Source organism: Corvus cornix, chromosome 4, assembly GCF_000738735.6.
Source record: "Corvus cornix cornix isolate S_Up_H32 chromosome 4, ASM73873v5, whole genome shotgun sequence".
Taxonomy (NCBI): Eukaryota; Metazoa; Chordata; class Aves; order Passeriformes; family Corvidae; genus Corvus; species Corvus cornix.
The window spans coordinates 54872301-54890852 of NC_046334.1; the positions used below are offsets into that span (position 1 = coordinate 54872301).

The 18552-nt window shown below is 37.4% G+C and overlaps 1 protein-coding gene across 1 annotated transcript; it reads right to left on the reverse strand.

The window, feature by feature from the left end:
• Window positions 1-146: 146 nt before the first annotated feature.
• ANAPC4 (anaphase promoting complex subunit 4) lies at window positions 147-18324 on the reverse strand. Its single transcript, XM_010401830.2, has 28 exons — window positions 18146-18324; window positions 17432-17537; window positions 16231-16363; window positions 14940-15014; window positions 14786-14812; window positions 14638-14682; window positions 13079-13163; window positions 12603-12713; window positions 11938-12021; window positions 11589-11675; window positions 10823-10887; window positions 10687-10729; window positions 10505-10581; window positions 9977-10077; window positions 9846-9897; window positions 9487-9542; window positions 8265-8311; window positions 7272-7328; window positions 7053-7109; window positions 6394-6487; window positions 5625-5722; window positions 5053-5114; window positions 4923-4961; window positions 4735-4836; window positions 3552-3629; window positions 2665-2835; window positions 1373-1496; window positions 147-1017 (listed from the first exon to the last, which is right to left on the reverse strand). The coding sequence occupies exons 1-28, from the start codon at window positions 18251-18253 to the stop codon at window positions 802-804; spliced, it is 2400 nt and encodes a 799-aa protein (XP_010400132.2). The 5' UTR covers window positions 18254-18324; the 3' UTR covers window positions 147-801.
• Window positions 18325-18552: the final 228 nt, after the last annotated feature.

Here is an 18552-nt window from a genome sequence, read left to right on the forward strand (position 1 = left end):
TTTCAGGAACAAATTCACAGAAACTAGGCAGGCTGAGACATGCAAACATTTGACAGATCATGCACTGTGCACACACACATTGCACTGAGGACTAAAGAATTGCATAGATCAAAATGCTGTGTTACCAAGGACAGATGTTATCCAAGGAGCTTTTAAAACTATATATTTAATTAACAGTTGCTAAATTTTGTTGTGTAACAAGTCTTACACTGATTTGGAATCTTAAGTTTTAGTTCTACAGGACATTTTCATACCCATTACTAGAACACAAATGTCTGAGAAGCTAAGAATTAGATTCCAAGTTTTGCTGGTTTTATATACAACTTTATTTTAATCTTTACAACAGTATTTGGGACTGAACAGCTTAGCTACAAAAACCTCAGCTGGTATTTCTTCTTCTCCTCACCTATTAAAAATGGCAAATAGAAAAGCTTTCAAAGCTTAAGCTGGTACCAAACCATGTGCCAGACAAAACAGAGTCAATAAAGGTACTCTAGAACAGTCTTGGCTGAAAAGCAATACAGAATTCCAACTTGATTCAGCTGCTTGAGGAGGTACAGGATCCATCATCTCAGCAGCCTGAAGTCAGATTACTTTCTAACTAGTTAGACGACCTTTCAAATGTATCACCCCCAATCCCAGGGACTGTATTAATAATGTCCCTGCTTATTATAGCAGCCAGGATGAGTTTGAACTTGCTTTTAATATTTTCTGTTTATTCTTCAACACACAATTTCTTTGTGCCATTAAAAAAAGTATTTACAGTTCGGTCGTGTCCCTTTACTATTATCAAAACCTATTTCAAGGATCCAGACTTGTCTCGTGTTCTTCAGTTTCATCAGGTAGTTCTTCAGCAGATGCATCACACACATTGTCCTGGCCATCTGCAGACTGATTTGATTCATCAGGTTCCCCAGCTGCAATCTGAGTTGTTTCTTCTTCCTCTTCTTCCTCAACTTCCCCGTCATCCTCTACATCCATCTCAAACACCCTGACATGGCGGAGGTTTGAACTTAGCTATAGAGACAGTAAGAAGTTCCTGTTAATGACTAAACAAGTAAAACACCAATAGCATTTTGTCAGCCACTAGCTTTGAAAATAGCCCTTATCTTTGAAATGGAGGTTTCAGGAGAATTAGCAACTTTTTTATTGCTCTACAGGCTGAGAAGTAAAGCAAGCAGATTGATTACCTTCTGTTAAAGTTTTTCCATCCTGTGCTATTCAACAGGTATGACTGTACCCTGACACCCTCATAGCAGATTATGAGAAAATAATCTGTTTGTCATAAAAAAATGGTAACTTTTAGGTTACCACTTTAGTCAGCATATTTTCTTTAATAGCTGACAGGCTTCTTCAGAGATACTGCACTTACCACACAAGAAACTTTTCTAATGCCATTTACAGAAACATACTGAGCTTTCATATTCTCTAGCACTCTCCACTGATTCTCCAAGAAGACAGTACGTGTGGGTATCTCACCGCTTCGCTCATCCAGCCTGCACATGGCAAAGAAAAAAGCACAAAGCTGGTTCAAAAGACATAACTGCAGTTCTAAGAAAAGCCTCCAGATTCTTATGTCTAAATTTCATCATATGCAACAAGCAGCATCATAATGCTGCTACAGATACTGTAGAGCAGGAGATCCAACTGTAGAGACACAGCATATTCCAACTGAGTTAAAAATATCACAGCAGGTGAGAAGGGAGTTGTGAAGTCTGATCTTCCCATGAGAAACAGCTATGGCAGGAGGCTGTGGGTGGCTTTCCTTCAAACCTCTCCTCTGCACAAAGAGGAGTTTCCGAACACAGTCCTGGACACAGTGCCTCCCTTTACACAGAAGTTTGGCCTCCTTGACCTTTCAGATATGCATCACTACCCCGCTCACAGGGATTGTATGAAGACACTCCCTACCTATTACAGCAGCCAGGATTAGTTTGAACCTGCTCTTAATATCTTCTGTTCATTCTTCAATGCACAGTATCTTTGTGGCATAAAAAAATTTAATTTACAGTTCAGTATGGCTCTTTATTTTGCAATAAAAATGCATCTTAAGCAAACCACCAGAAAAGAATGAAAGAAAAGTAAAAGCAAGGGAGACACAACTAAAAGATTGGATTCACTGCCTGAACACACACTGGCCTTTGTGTGTGTTCACTTTCATCAGATGCTCTCCTCTACCTGTGTCAATGCAAACAGTGGTACCAGTTCTGATGTTTTAAGGTTAAGCTGACAATATTTGTAAGGGTGACTACCAGGGAAAGAAGAAGAAATACCTTTGAATTCTTATTACACAGCAGAGATATATGAGCAGATATGCTGAAAACATCCTAAATTGAAGTATTCTGACCAGCAAAGTTAATCTTCTAAAGAAAGGAAGATTTCTGATTCTACAAGGTGTCTTCAGCTGATCCTTGCATTTCATGACACCCCTGATACACATGTAGCATCAGTATCAAAAAACCCAAAACCAACCTCCCAAAAACCAGAAAACAAACTATTTAGGAAACTTCTGTCTCCCCCATCCTACTCTCCTGGCACGAAGAGAGTTTGTGTCTTTAAAATATTTACACACACACAAAGTATGAGTAACTGTACACAGTTCTAATATTTGCTTCATTTGCTTTTCAGTTCTACATTTTCAGATATGCTCAAAGTTTTCAATACCTTTCCATAGAATCCCAGATGAATTTCCTATCTTGGTCCTCATCTGTATATACTGAAGATAAAGGCAGCTGAGCCAAGACTCTCTCCTTCCCCTCTTGTTGCACGCTCTCCTTCAGAACTACAGTTACAGTTTCATCATCATAGAAGTGAGCATCCAAACAACTGTAGCATCTATAGGAAAATAATTTAGAAAGAATCAAGTAATATAAGAGAATGCAGAACTAAAATATTTTAAAGTTGCACAGCCTCATGTTAAAAAGTATTCAGTACTTAACAATGAGCTTTATTGTAAATAATAAAACAGGTCAGTTGTGCAGCTATGACACTGAATGATAGCCATAACCTGGCAGACTCCTGTATCATGCTGGAAAAATTATTCTGAAAAGGGAAAAGAAAGCAAGGCACAAAAAAACTTACTAGCAATCTTCACATTTCAGATCAAACATAAGAAACAGTAAACATAAACACCAAAGAAAATTTAGAAATACAGCTGAAGGTACTGAGGGCAAACCATATCTGGCCTTTCTACATGAAAAGGACAAGTTTAGTCTATCATATGCCTTGTAAGATGGCTATATTCAGGCCTATCAAGTCTTATCTTACTTAAAGAACATCACAGAGATAAACAATACTTGTTTCCAGCCAGCTTTGTCTCTTGCACATGTGTTAAAGCTTCAGTTTTCAACTGGAAAACTAAAATTTACTTGACCTTGAGATGAAGCGCAAAGTAAGATTCTCACGACCCCGCAGCTTCACGCACCTGTGCCATTTCCTTACAACCTGATTCACCCAGGTGAGTTAACTTCAAAGTCAACTTAATGCAAAAAAACCACTAGGAAATATGATCTTTAATTCAGCAATCTGGAAGAAAAATCAAATATACTGACCTGGAGTCTGAGCTCTCATTTATACTGTTGTTCAAGAAGTTTCCAAACTCTACTGCAAGAATCCCATTACTGACAGACCTAGAACAACAGAGTTCATTATCTCAGTGACAAAATCTTTTCCCTTCACAGAGAATCCAAGATCTCTAATGGCAACTGTGGTACAAGATGGTGTAAGCCTATCTAAGCTTAGCACAATACATGGCTACATGCCAAAATTGTGATTGGCAGATGGAACCTTTTAAATTCTTCTGCTCCTCAGAAAAATGGGACTAATGGAGTCAAATGGAAAACTACATCTGGCTTATGGGATACAGTTCTTTGCTGAACTCCTGGCTCAATTGTCCTAGTCTCATGTTCATTATGTTACTCGTTACTCCACAGCAAAAGAGGTTAGATTGTTTTGGGTATCAATGAAGGAGGAACTAGAAGTCACCACAGGGCAGTAATTCTGTCATCAGCAGCTGTCAACTGGAAACACAAAAGATAGTTTCACCATGTGCTTTCCTTAGCAGTAAAATTGCTTTGCAAATTCCCATCCCATCACAGTTCATTGTCTCCTCAAATTAAATGACACAAATTATAAAAATCAGTACTTTACAGAGAGAAGGAGTTTTTGTTGTTTTTAAACCCAGCTCATTTCAGCCATCCCACTGATAGAATGCAGCTTGAACAGCTGTATCAGTACAACCATGCTGTGACAAATCACACAGAGGACACACAGAAACTCTGAAGGTACGCAGATCCACACCCCAAAGAGATGCATTCTACTTCATGCACCTGTGAGTGCAATCCCCATATTTCTAAAAGTATTAAATTACTGACTGCAACTCCTTAATCAAAGAATACTATTTAAAGTAAGACAAAGCAACACTGGAAGTGGGATTCTCTGTAATTCTGCACAAATAAGTAATTCTGTGAGCAGCAATCTAAATGAGTGTGATTTTTTCCTTATCCTAAAACCATCTTGGGTCTTGAAATTAGATTTTCTGAGTCTAATACAACACAAACTTCTGCTGCAGGTTCCTGCTGCATTTCTTAATGTACTCCTCATTTTCTCTAGTATCCAAGAAAGACTGTATTCATGGTGCTCATTCCTTATTTTTACAATTAGATTTAAATTGTAACTGTCTCTGTACAAACGTGGCAAAGCTCACACATCACTTTTTCCCTCTTTTTGTCTTACCTGGAAGTGTCAGTATGTCTCCTCAAAATGTGTATTTTAGAAATAGAATTTTCTAACATGGTGAAGAGAACATAATGTAAATTAGACGTTTTGTCATTCCACCTGCAATGTGGGGGAAGAAATGAAAATTTAGATCAAGTTTTAGTAACTGGTAAACAACAAGGAACAAGGAATAGCAGCACACTTACAGAAATGGTAATTTAAATAACTGAGGTGTGCAATCTTCACTGCAAAGGAAAGACAAAACAGTTTATAAAATGCTACTCATGCATGAGTTTTAGTTGCACATTTCTTTGGTTGCTTATAGTAAAGAAATACCTTTGAGAAATCTTGTAGAGAGACATGCAGGCTGCTTGATGCACTGACTTCCCAATTACATCCTAACAAATACAATAAAAATAAGCCATAAAATACAGGAAATTATTCATAATTATACATGTTTTTAAGATAAAAAAACCCCAACCAACCAACCAACAACATCTGAGTACATCTGAAAGAAAAATCCACCAATATTTATCCTGGAATAAACATCCCTAATGCAAACACTATTGTCACTTCATACTCTTGTTTCATGTTTCTTCATATTAGACTGATGTATTACCAAGTAACACAGTTATCTGGCACACAGCACACACACACACACACGTAATTAACATTAAAACCAGATCCCAATAATGTGGCAACAGAATATGTTAAACAAAAAAATCCCCCGCTATGCTTTCCCTAAGCAAAGGCTTGACACATCCCAGCAGTGGTGAAATTGGACTATACCCAAGTTGTAGGCACTCAAAGGCAAAGATTAAAGTTTCAGGCCTCGCTAAGCGTGACTGCTACCTTCAGCTGACCACTATCCCTAAAAGAAAGTTATCGTTTATAAAAACTGAACTTACTGCTGGCTTTTGTAAACACTGATCAATGACGCCTTCCATTTGCCTTTTGACAAAATGCAGTGATTTCTCAGGATAGTAGGGAAACAGAAGTGGACTTTCTGTAAACAGATGAAGTTAATTTTAAAAATGCTTGTATCTCTATAAAAACATATTACACCATTATAATCACTAAAACTAGATTTTCTGAAGACTATTTTCCAAACAAAAATTCCACCATTTCCCCCCTTTTTATTGAATTAAATAGGCAGAAAAAGGCAACTGTGGTAAATTCTATTACACGACAGCTTATGCTGTCAAGGTTTTACAATCTCTGGTTTCTAAAGTTGAAGTAGAATAATTTTCACCATCTGCTCATTATAGTCTCTTAGTTCTTTTTCACCACTAATTAACAAAATAGACTCAGTGAAAGAGAACAAGCTAGGACACTTCCCCCAGGTATAACCTAAGCATAACTATTACTTTCTTGAACTGGAATTAAGATATCCTAAAACAGACATCTTCTGGGATTCCTTCCAAGCCAACACTTCTGAGACTGGTACAGAAAAGATGGGGAACTCCCAATATCCAGAAAATGGTAATTAACTGGGTAAGCAGCTACATAAACCCTCTGCAAAATAACAAGGCCCATTTATTTTATTCTACTAAGACGAAGACCAATGAGTAACACAACAGAAGTAACTCATAAGCATGAAAAAAGATTACTCTTCTATATTTGTTACATTCTACATGTAGCTTGCACTCACTTCTTTTTTTAACGAAAGCACCTTACCTTTAAGATGAGTACTATCCTTCAGAAAGTTAAACCACTGGTTTCCCTCTGTATTAGGTGGTGATACGAGGTCATCATCTTCATCTTTCAAGTACTAGAAAAGAAACACACGTTTTTAAGACTGCAGTTTAAGAATAGGGAACATTAGAATTCACCTTCACTATTGCCCCTAGTAAGTATATTAAACATTTCTTGTTAAATTAACATGCCATAGCCTTGAAACTAAATATTCCACTCCATCCAGAAACAGTAAGAAAAATCAACAATTGTTTAAGATCACATGGTGATATTTCCCTAAGAAACTGATTTTTAAACCAAGTCTGATCACAAATGTTTTGAAATCCAGTGTTAAATGTCACAAAGACAACAAATATACCAGTTTTACTGAAGCTGGCTTTTACAGTTTTACTACAGCCGCAAAATGTTTTTGTCTTTTCCTAAAAATACAGTATGTGCAAGGTGAAGCTACAAGGCATGGTTTTAAACCTTCATTTTCCTAATACTAAGGGGAAACAATTAGAAGACTCTCTTTCACCATTACTGGTATATGAAACACAGAGCAAATGGGCCAGGGAAGAAAAACGGACACAGCTTTAAAAACTTCTCTATCAAAGGATTTTCTCATTTGTATTTTTTGCATTTATTCCTTAGCTCTTTACCTGGCCAACTCTTTCCACATTGAAGTATTTTCCCTTACGATTGTAAAGTTCTGGTGCCTAAAAAAATAATGCAAACAAATCCATTATTTAAACACAAAGTTAACGAGAAGTAGTGAACAAAAAGATGATCAAATTATTGTATTCTAACATTTTTCAGACTCAGCTCTTGTCAGCAAAAATACAGTCAAATTATATACTTGGAAAACCAGTATCACTTACCTCATTGAAGTGCTCCGTAAGAAAATCAGCAACAAATGTGATATCTTTTTGAGTCATCTAAAAGGAAAAAAAAACAGTGACAAAAGCAAAGGGTAAGAAATACCTTTCAATGAGCACAGAACACACATTGTATAGGCTGCACAAGCACAGCTTCCTCAGCCTGTGCTCATAGGGCAAATGTTCCAGCGTCCAATCTCCTTGGGAGTGCTCTGCTGAACTCATCCCAGACCATTCTTGTTTGTCTTGTACAGGATGGCCCCAAACTGGAAATGCAACCTGACAAGTGCTAAATACGGACAGTAACTACTTCCCTTGAACTCCTGGCCATGCTCTTATTACTACAGCCCTGGTCACCCCTGCCCACCTTTATCAGGGCACACTGCTGGCTCATGCCCAGCTTGCATCCAGTGATTACTACATCATCATGGCAGAGCTGACATCTTCCCGGCCACATGGGCTCCAGCTGTGCAGTCACAGGGGGTTAAACCACCCCACAACAGAACCTTGCATTTTGTCCTTGATGAACTGCAGGAGGTCCCTACCTCTCCATTCCTCTGGCCTATCTATTTCTGGAAGGTATCTCTGCCCTGAAGTGAGGGCAGTGTGACGGTGGCTGCAAAGCCAACACAGGTATTATTATATTATTATATTATGGTATTATATTATTATATATTCCCTCTCCTCTACTGGGGCATTGATAAAGATATTAAAATCTCACTCTGGTTAACTTTGTCACTTAGGGCACATAAAGGGCTGCTATACAGCGGCCTTACATACACAGTGTACTAAATACAGTAGTGTTAACAAGGAAAACAGAAAAAGTAATTCATGCACGACAGCATGTTAGTATGAATGTGCAGGCATCAACTTTCTCAAAAAAATGACACAGACACTATCCTTTAAGTTCTGGAACAAAAAGAAACCTTTAATTCTGCTTTCAAGTTGAGCAGAATATAGAGGATATCACCATTTATCAGAAGATATTACTATTACCTTGTTCAGCTCTGGAAGCACATGGTCTTCTGACATCCTCAACATGGCTGAGGGGAAAAATGATATTCTTATTGCATTAATACTGTTTTCCTAATATTCTTCGTTTTTCATGTCTATGTAATAAGCCACTACTGTTAGAAAAGATTAATTCATCCAAAGCAAAAGAGCCTGGAATGAAGAATTACAAATGGAGACTGAAATTAAGTCTCACTAGACCCACTAGCTTACATTACAAATTTTGAAGAATTTGTATCTTTAATCTTTTCCAACTGCATTCTACCCTGTATGAGACTGAGACAAAATTATTATGGAAAGGGCTCATAAGAATTTGTTCATGTCCATAATAAGAGTACTAAAATGGATATATGTAAAATACATTAAAACTGTCATGCTCAGAATAATGTGTTTTAAGAGAATTGCACAGGAGTAATTTTAAATCAGCAAGGCTTGGATAAAGTTCTCTGTTTAGTTTGAAACCAAACACAGTGAACATAGCATTATGACAGAGAACTCGGACAGTTGTGCTTTCTGCAATTTTCTAAATTAGAACTATTATATTCCTGCTAGTAAGTGCTAACACTGCATATCTGGGGCTTTTACACTATCTGGTACCACTTAGGTTTTGTAAAGTAGTTTTAAAATGATCAAATAGAAATTATAAACTTGTTCATGAACACTTTATAAAAACAAGCAGCCTAAAATACAGCATTCCGCACTTCCTTTCAACGTTTTCTCTGCAGCTACCCAGACACAACTGAAGGTGGCTACTAAGTGCATCTGGACATTCAGAGACTGTTTCCATCTGTGCAGAACCTTACACGTAACCAGGCTGTCACAGAAGAAAACAGCAAGTAACAGAGTAAAAGAGAATCAGGCTATACTTCAAACTAAGTCTAAAAAAAGTCCTTTATTTTTTCTCCAAATCAAGACCAGAAAATTGATCATGAATCAGAAAACAGTTTGGAGCAGCATTACAGGTCAAGTATATACAATATCCACTCTACATGCACTAATTTTAATTGAGAACTACCAAATTTATAATCTGTGTTTAATATTATAATTACTCTTGCCTCATCAACTATATCCCTTTACATGTCCAGAAATTTTCTATGATAGAAAAAAAATAGATGGTTATAACTAAGATTGGCCTAATTACTTGCCTGCATTTCAATGCTTACAGGATAAAACAGATACTGGATGATTACTATGTTACCAATCTTACCAACATATAGCCATCGAAAAAATGCCTTGAAGTTTTTCATACTACTGTCGATAACTCTAAACAAGAAACAAGAAAAGAAATTACAAAATCTGAATGTCACAAGCTGCTCCAGGCTTAAGCGCCATCTTTACCACAGAAAGGTCTGCAAGCACTACCGGTTTTTTCAAAATGCCCAGTGCAACATTTCAAGTAAGACTGTTCTTGCGGTGTGAGTCTGACATGCAGTGAGACAAGATGAAAGCTCACCACCAAAAGAGGAGTCTTGCTCCCCCAGCCTTCTCTATTCCCAGACACATCCATCTCCTTCAACACAAGACTGAATAGGAATGTTTTTTAAACTCTCCAGACTTTATACTTACTGAAGCAGCTCATTCGCCTTCAGGATGAAAGAACCAACAGCAGTAATAGCCTCTGTAAAAAACGCTAACCATTATTATTAAGCTTTCAAAAGTGAAATCAAAGCAGGTAGGTAGCACACACACTACTGTACCGTCAATTCCAGACGCGTCTAATCCCAGAGACTCATATTTTTGTTTCCATAAAGCCATTCCTTTCAATTCACTCAAGTGGTATAACAGTGCCTCAGAGCCACTAGGAAGGCAGAGTTAAAAAGTGTAATATTTTATTCACCCTCTGGAAAATCAGTGCTCTGCTGCTTACTACATTTTTATCATTTAATGCACAAAGTGCAAAGTTTTACAAGGTAGTCTGACATGTACAAGAGGTAAGGTATTGCTTCAGAGAAAAGCAAATGTTGTCCCAATGATTTTAACCACCACATAAAGTTAGCATGAATGTTTTGCACAGATCCTATAAAACACACCAGGCAGCAATTTACAGGTGATGTGTCATGGAGATTGTTCAAAATACATCAATAGTTCTCTACTATGCAAAAGTAAAATAAGACATTTTGCCATGATCACAGTCTCCAAAGCAGCACACCTACATAGAAAGCACCACCAACACAGCATATTATTTGCCATTTAAACTATAATTTCTTGGAAATTCTGTGACTTACCTCTGCAAATGACTTATAACCAACTTCTGTATACTGGAATAGGAAGACTCTATGGACTGACCAAGTTTTTTTAAACCCTGTTAACAAAGAAATACAATCATCTAATAATGTTCATTAACATAGAAATGATTAAAAGATATTGGAATAGATTCGTTTAGTATGTTTAAAAAATATTAACATACCTTTACTGTCAGTTGGTTCATTAGTAATGCCTGAAGTTCCAGACTGAAGAAGGTGGGGAAGAGAACCAAATAGGCATTTAATTTGTGTTTCAACATCAAGTGCAAAGGCATGCTCAGATAAAACAACAGTAACTACCTTGCTTTGCCCCATAACAACAGCTGCATAAACTCATCCTGAACAGAAGTGGTTGTATTCTTTTCCTGTCAGTCAAAATGATTGAAATAGATTGGTGAAGAGGTTAAATCCAGGCTACCAAATTATCTCACAAACACTTCAGTTAGAGTATTTCAGAGAACCCACCCATATTCTTGAATGTTGAAATCAGACTACTGATCACTGAAAATTTTCTGATCACTGAGAATTTTTAGTATTTCAAGTTATTTTCAATTGCATTACCCAATAAAAATTGTAAGCAGTTTGCCATCAGCAAGAATCTGTTTTAAAAAATAAATTACATTACATTATTCATTAACTTCTGTCCATGGTCAATGAACACAAAATTCAAGCAAATCCAAGAGCATCTTAAACATGGATAATTATATGTGCTCTATTGAACTAGGTTGTAAGTGTTATTACTCAACAATTACAGTAATCAGTTTATCAATGACTTAAGTACAAAGAGCCCAATCTTAAACAGAAAGCAACTGATCAACAGCTGGGCAAGCTGTTGATTTTTTAAAGATTCAGAATAAATAAAGTATCACATGCAATCATGCTTGATTGTACACAGGTACCTTCAGCATCAGAGCACTTGACACAATAGATTTCAGGCTGTCTCCAAACTTAGAGACTTTTCTCTGGAGGCATCATGCTTAAACATTAAGATATGCAGTAGACTAACAAGAACAACAGAACTTCTGCAAAAAGTGTTTTTCCAAAAGGATGGTTAATCCTACAGTACCTGTACAAACTTTGTTAGTCGTGAGTCCATCTGCATCAGTATTTCTTCCCATGCTTCACACATGCATGTCAATGACAACTTTATATACTGTAATACAGAAACTGCCATTATTACTATTTCCTTTCTCCCCTTTGACAACACGTTCAAAAACTGGATGTTACAATACAAAAGGAAGATATACTGTAGATCTGAACATAAAAATTATTATCAAATTCCAGGTTGCAGCTCTACATTTACTTAAAACTAACTCAAGCTTCTTACTAGAAAACATTTATTTCTTTTGCATTAGAATGTCAAACCTGCAAGAACCACAAGACTAAAAGGATGGTGTAACACATCACATCTGTACCTGTAACAGAGTTGAAATGTGAGTAAACTTCCGGGCCATTCGAGTCACCTCAGGTAAGTAACTTGATAATAGACTAGTGTCCAACTATAACAAATGAAACAAGCAACAGTTAACATATGATTTGTCTTGTAACAATATATAGATTACAGAAATTAAAAGACAGATTGGAAGGACCCACAGAAAATCTCTCAGTTCTCATTTCCTTAAGGTTGATTTTAAGAGGAAAATACATTTAATTCAAAGAAGCAATAACTATTTTTAATACATCTATAAAAACCCCTGATAAGATTCCACATTTCGGAGTTCTAACAGTAATAGTTTTAAGGATGACTGTTCTGGATAGACAGGATAATTGAAAGCATTGCTGTTATGCCTTTGTGTGCAGAATGAAGAAAATCCGAATCATTGTAACTGTAATTGAATAAATTAATGTTATTCTAAAAGTAGTGTTTTAAAAGAAAGCCTCAGATCACCAGTGTCAGTCTCATCAGTGAAACTGCATGTTAACATCATAAATTCAAAAGCTAAACTGGAGTTAATTTCAGAAAGGCTGGAACTGGTAATTTGTGTTTTCTCTGCAAATAATGGGAAAGCAATAAAGCTACCAGATGTAATTTAAAAAGCAGTTTTACTTTTAAAAAACATTTTAAAATTAGTTTACTTGCCTGAAAATACGTTATCTCTGCTTCGCTGTCTGAAGAGCTTTGTATCTCTGTAATAACTGACAGTGATTTCAAATCACTAGACAAACATAGTCCACGACAAGAACCTGCCACCTGAAGGATTCCAGTTTACAAGTTAATAAAACATTTCATTTCCTGTAAGATATATTTACTGCTCCAACACACTGACATATAAAGATGACTGTGTTCAATGACATGTAAAAACAACGTGTAATTGTCAGCTACTGCTAAGGAACAAACCTGCTCTTTTTATTGTGTATTAACATTGAACTTTGAAACAAGATGTTAAATTTCCCAGTTCAATTTCTTTCCATCAATGACCAACAACCTAATCCATCAGTTCCTTTAAAATTCAGCAGTCCACTTTCATGTACGTGTAAGCATATGTATATTTTGACTCAATTCAGCTGCAGTTGGGTATATTATGAAGAAAAAATATGGAAAGGAACTAAACGTACCCCAGTTACTGTAGCAATCTTGAACATTCCATAAGCATAAATCTCAATAAATCCTGAGCTGCCACCAAGGACAAGAGCATTAAGTCTATAAAAATAGAAGAATGTGTTAATAAGCATACTGAAAGAAATTTGAATGCACAGATATCCTTCTTAATACTTAAATTCCACCCCTTTAATAATGTTCCTCTAAAGAATCACTGCACAAAAAGAAATACTGTGCTACCTTCCATGATCCAAGAAATTTAAAAGCGAACAAACAAATTAGCTTGGACTTTATTGATAAAACCGGCCTCTAACATTTACATTAAGAGTATCAATTACTACATTAACTGAGAGAATAGGGAAAAAATAGCACAGTTTAGTCACAGAGTTCTTTTTCACTCAAAGTAACGAGTTTCTAGCAACAGTCCCCTTATAGGCTGCAAGCATTCTTACAAGCTACTTTGAGTTTATCCTGACTATATGCAGAGGAAGTTTGTCACAGTCACTCAGTGGCACTCCTCAGCAAAACCTCAAAGGCAATAACAGCCACAGAAGTAACAACAGCATCAGAAACAGAAACCCAGTTCAAAGAATAGAGTCTGGGACAGACAGGTCTGCATTTTGCTCACTTATTAACACTAATGTGCTACACTGGTTTGGGAAAACGCCTACAAATACTAGAAAATTAACTGCAACTTCTGCCTGTTACATACCTAAATAAATATTCATTGAAGCAGAATGTTTCTGTTAAAGCCAACACAGAACTTAGCAAAACAATATCTTAAAAAACTTTTGGTTTGATTGAGCAGATGAAGGGAGCAGAAAATTCACAAAGCTCCTACACCACAGACAGCTCGCTCTCTCTCAAGCAAGGAAATCCTATTGTAAGAAGACCTATCAAGTTTTAAGAAGGAGAAACTGGTGATAGAGATGCAAATTTGAATTAAGGAGGTTCTCAGTGGTGAGACAGTAAGGAACAGTGAAATGGAAAAAACAAGGCACAGACATTAAGTGCCCTCCTCAAAAAAGCAGCACAAGGCACTGCACAAAGCCAGTCTCAGTCTGCTAAATTACACTTCCACCAGCTGCTCTTCATATGTTTCCTAATAACAGATGTTTATTTTAAAGTAACATGAATACAGCTAGTTTCAGAGCTACTTTTAAGTTTAGATTTGTCACACTCATACAAACCCCCAGGAATTCTCTGTATAGAACAAGCATCCACAAATGTCTCCAAGACCATCTTAACTAACACATAAATCAGCCTTCAAATGCACTGCAAGAAATCTTCTAAGAAAAAGAAGATATGACACCAACAGCAGTTGCTCATGAAGTGCCTAAAGTGCCTTATAAACCCTCTATACTGAGGGGAAAAGGTGTAAACTGATGGAAACTTTAATACATGCTTTGAACTTTATCTTTGTACATAAAAAAAAGACATTCCATGTAATTTCTCTGAGACTTTAAGAACAATTATGAATAACTTAAAAGTAAACTCGCTTATCCATTATTTTATACTTTTAGAAAAGCATCCAAAAAAAAACCTCAACCAACAGCAACCCACAGACAGAATTTACCTGACATCACCCAGAAGCTTCATAATCTCATCTGACTTTTCTTCACTGAAAATACAAAACATGTGATTAGGGCTTATGTAGCCTGTCTCAATACCAGAAAACAAAATAAAACAAAAAAATAGAGAGTTACAATATGACAATTTCTTACCTGAAAATTTTTGCAGTGGTACTGTAACTGAAAACAAAATAATTACTCTCAGTAACAATGATCAGACATCTGTAGGGCATTAAAGACAAATAACCAAAATAATGACAACAAATGAAAAATGGTATCTTCTCAAGCTGACTAGTATAACACTTACTTTTTTGGTAGTGCTGGTAATTTAGGCAAAAGGAGGTTTGATTCATCCTCAGCATTGTAAAAGGAAGTGAGAAGACTGAAAAAGAAGTAATACTGTCTTTAGTACCCAAGCTGTAAAAATGAGAAGAGACTTTCTTTTTAATTCCAAAGTTAGAGCATATATTCAATGTATTATGTAAATGGGAATTAGAAATATCAGAGGATAGTCCTTTATGGGACCTTTAATAATTTATCAAGTGATCAAATTAATAAAAGAACTGAAAATCTTTTATTTCCAGTGAATAAAGTTTGTATCTGCTGGCTCAGACATTTGTCACCAAATCCTTCATTACCTGTAATGCAGTTCTGGTCAGAGGCTTTCTGTTTAAACTCTTTCCAAACCTGCAGTACAACTTACCCACACCTCAGAACAGCTAAAGACACATTGCAGTGAGAGGAAGATCAAAGAACAACACCTAATGTCACATCTTAGATATGTCAGAAGGATGAGATTCCCAGTAAGAAGCTAAGCCTATCCCCACCAGGAGAAGAATGTTAGAGTGATTTAAGACAGTTATTTTCTTGCTATTTTAAGACTGATGCTTACTGGAGGTGAGGGGGGAAATCCTCAAGTCGGGAGCTTACACCACCTGCCTCCTTTAAATGAATGTTTTATTTAATTATGTTGTTGCACTGCCATAAGGTGCATATCAGAGGTTTCTTTAAGACAACAGAAACAGGGACCATGATGTCCTCCAGCTCACAAGTGCTGCTGAGAATTGTTCAAACACACAGAGTTCATGGTCACTAGGGATAATCTGACTTCCTGAATAACAGAATTGCCAATGGAATTGGATGTAGCACCAAAGACACAACACGAAAGATGTGAACGCCAAAATAAAGATCTTGAAAATGCAGAAGAAAGATTTAAATATAACACTTATTCTGATTAACAAAATAGATGAACATAACATTATTATAATTAGTTTAATAAATTGATTGGTGTTGAAGCAAACTGGATCAGAAGACAGGCTATACATGCTTACACTAGTCTAAGCAGCTCTTAAGAAGGAGAAGCACAAGATCATGCTGAAATCTGATGTATAACCTAAAGAACAAGACTAAGGTACCAGCACTCAAAATAACCATATGAAAAGTGTCTATTCTAAAAAAAGGAAAATTTTAGCCAAGTGGCAAAAAACCCCACAGCTATGGAATATTGTATTATTTTATGTGACTGCTTGTAACATTCCAAGCATAAACTATCAGTAAGGTGGCACTACATAGCCTGTGATTTACTCCGTCAGACTCACCTGCTCTCCTCAGTTACTTCCATCCAATGCATATATGTAATAGATAAGTCCACAGAGAAGGAGTGCAAGCTTTCAGGTTTTTCTACATCACACAGAATAATCCGCTTGGTATCAGCAAGGCCAAAAGCCAAAACTAGAGAAAGACAAGTGAAACGTATAAATAACCAAGGTGCAAAACTGTATTTTACACTGACCTAGAAAACAATGTGCCTTCAAAGCCAACTACTGGACACTTTTGTCTGTTTACAGTCCTTCCAAACTCTCATTTGAAATCTACTTACTGTAGTGAAAGTCTGAACTCCTGTCATGTTTTAGGTGATAAATTTAAGGCAAAGGCCTGATTTCACAAGTATTTACCTACACGTTGAACTGAACATGCTTCTAACACTTCTAACAATAGCTCTGATAAAGTAGAGGTTTCCAATTTTGTAAACTTGAGTACAATATTGTATATAAAGACTTTCCACCAGAAAGGTTTGGGTTTTATTGCAACAAAACACAAATTAGGAGTTGCTGAGCAACTTCTGCATCACTTTCTTCCTTTCTTCATCCATAATAGCAAACAGCAGGCAGAGGCTTCTGTACTTACTTCCTTGTAATCACAGGTAATCAGCTTAAAAAGAAGTTTCTTAAACTCTTCAGATGATATCATAAAACAATATAGGTAATTTTTATCCACATGTCATGGAAGATTATTCCCATTCTCCCACCTCCAGTAAATTAAAAATTAACTGATTTCTGGCATAAGTTTATTAAGCTACTAAATTCAACATTATTTCTGTTAATAAGGAAAAGACTTTTTTTTTCTTCTCTGGTCTATAACTAGAGCAATTTTAGCCTATGATATTTCACCCATGATAAGCAAGCTAAATTCTTCAATCAATCCTGATCAGACAGCTTCTTCCTCTCCCGATAAACTTTGTAGTTCATACAAAATATCCTGCTTAGTTAGGAGGCTGAAATTTTGCTATAACCGGAAAAGCAGCACTTGGGATAAAAACCTGGCTTACAAATCTTTCTTGCAATTGCATTCAACGGTGTTAATTTCTCTATTACTGTGAATGAACCTATATAAAATTAAGCCGCCCTTCTCTTCAAACACACTTTACTTGAAAATTTCCTTCACAGATGAGAGGTATCATCATTCATGATTTCCCATGGGACTTTATTGCACCATATCACCTCATATACTTGACATTACTTTTGCCATCTGGTCTCCAAGCAAGAGCAGTCACTTCTTTTCCTGTATTTTCATTTGGAGGCAAACTCCACACTCGTTGGAAGTTTGCAAGCCGATGAAGTAAAACCTACAAAGCAAATGCATTAAAGGCAAACTTAAAACACATTCTCACACTAATAAAAGTGTGTAAATCAGTCCAAGATGCACGGAATTTTTTACCAGTTTTAAACGCCTGTGTCTTAAACACCACCTACTCCTCTAGCAGATGATTCACTCCTATATTCTTTTAGAAGGCAGCATACAGTTTACAGCAATACAGAGAAATAAGCTGAACCTTGCATAAGAATACAAGCGCCTAATCAACAGGGGTTACCCATCAGCTCTCTAGTAGACACCCCAAAAGCACAAGTTTTGTCTTCATGTATGATCACATACTGCAGTTCCGGGGGAAAAAGTACTCAAAAGTAGATTTAATTTAAATAGGAACTTTCATGCACTTCAAAATCCCACAAACACAAGCAACGAGAGCATCAAACGTGAATTTGCTCGGAAATTAGAATGCAAAAGGTGAAGGGACAGTAAGCATTAAGAAGCTTGATTCTAAAAAATTGCTATTCCTAAATGCTTGGCCAGGCGTACAAGAAACATGCCCCAAGTAACAGCAAAGGCATCTCGGCCTGCAGGGAGAGGCAGCGCCCGTCCATCCCGTGCTCCTTCCCCGGCCCCCGCACTCACCTCCCCCGCTTTGTTGGCCAGGGCGATGAGGTCCCTTTTGGGGGACCAGGACATGAACACGACCTCCTGTGGCAGCTGCTTCTCGCCCACCTGCCTGAAGGCGGGCATGGCTGTGCGGCTCCGCCGCCACCCGCCGGGCCTCTGCTCCCGCTTCCGGGGGCGGCGCTTCCCGCCGCGGCAAGGAGCGGGGCGGAGCGGGGCGGGGCGGGGCGCGCCTCGGGAGCCGTGGAGGTGATCTGGGAGCGGGGCGGGGCGGGCCTCGGGAGCCGTGGAGGTGATCTGGGAGCGGGGCGGGCCTCGGGAGCCGTGGAGGTGATCTGGGAGCGGGGCGGAGCGTGCCTCGGGAGCCGTGGAGGTGATCTGGGAGCGGGGCGGGCCTCGGCAGCCGTGGAGGTGATCTGGGAGCG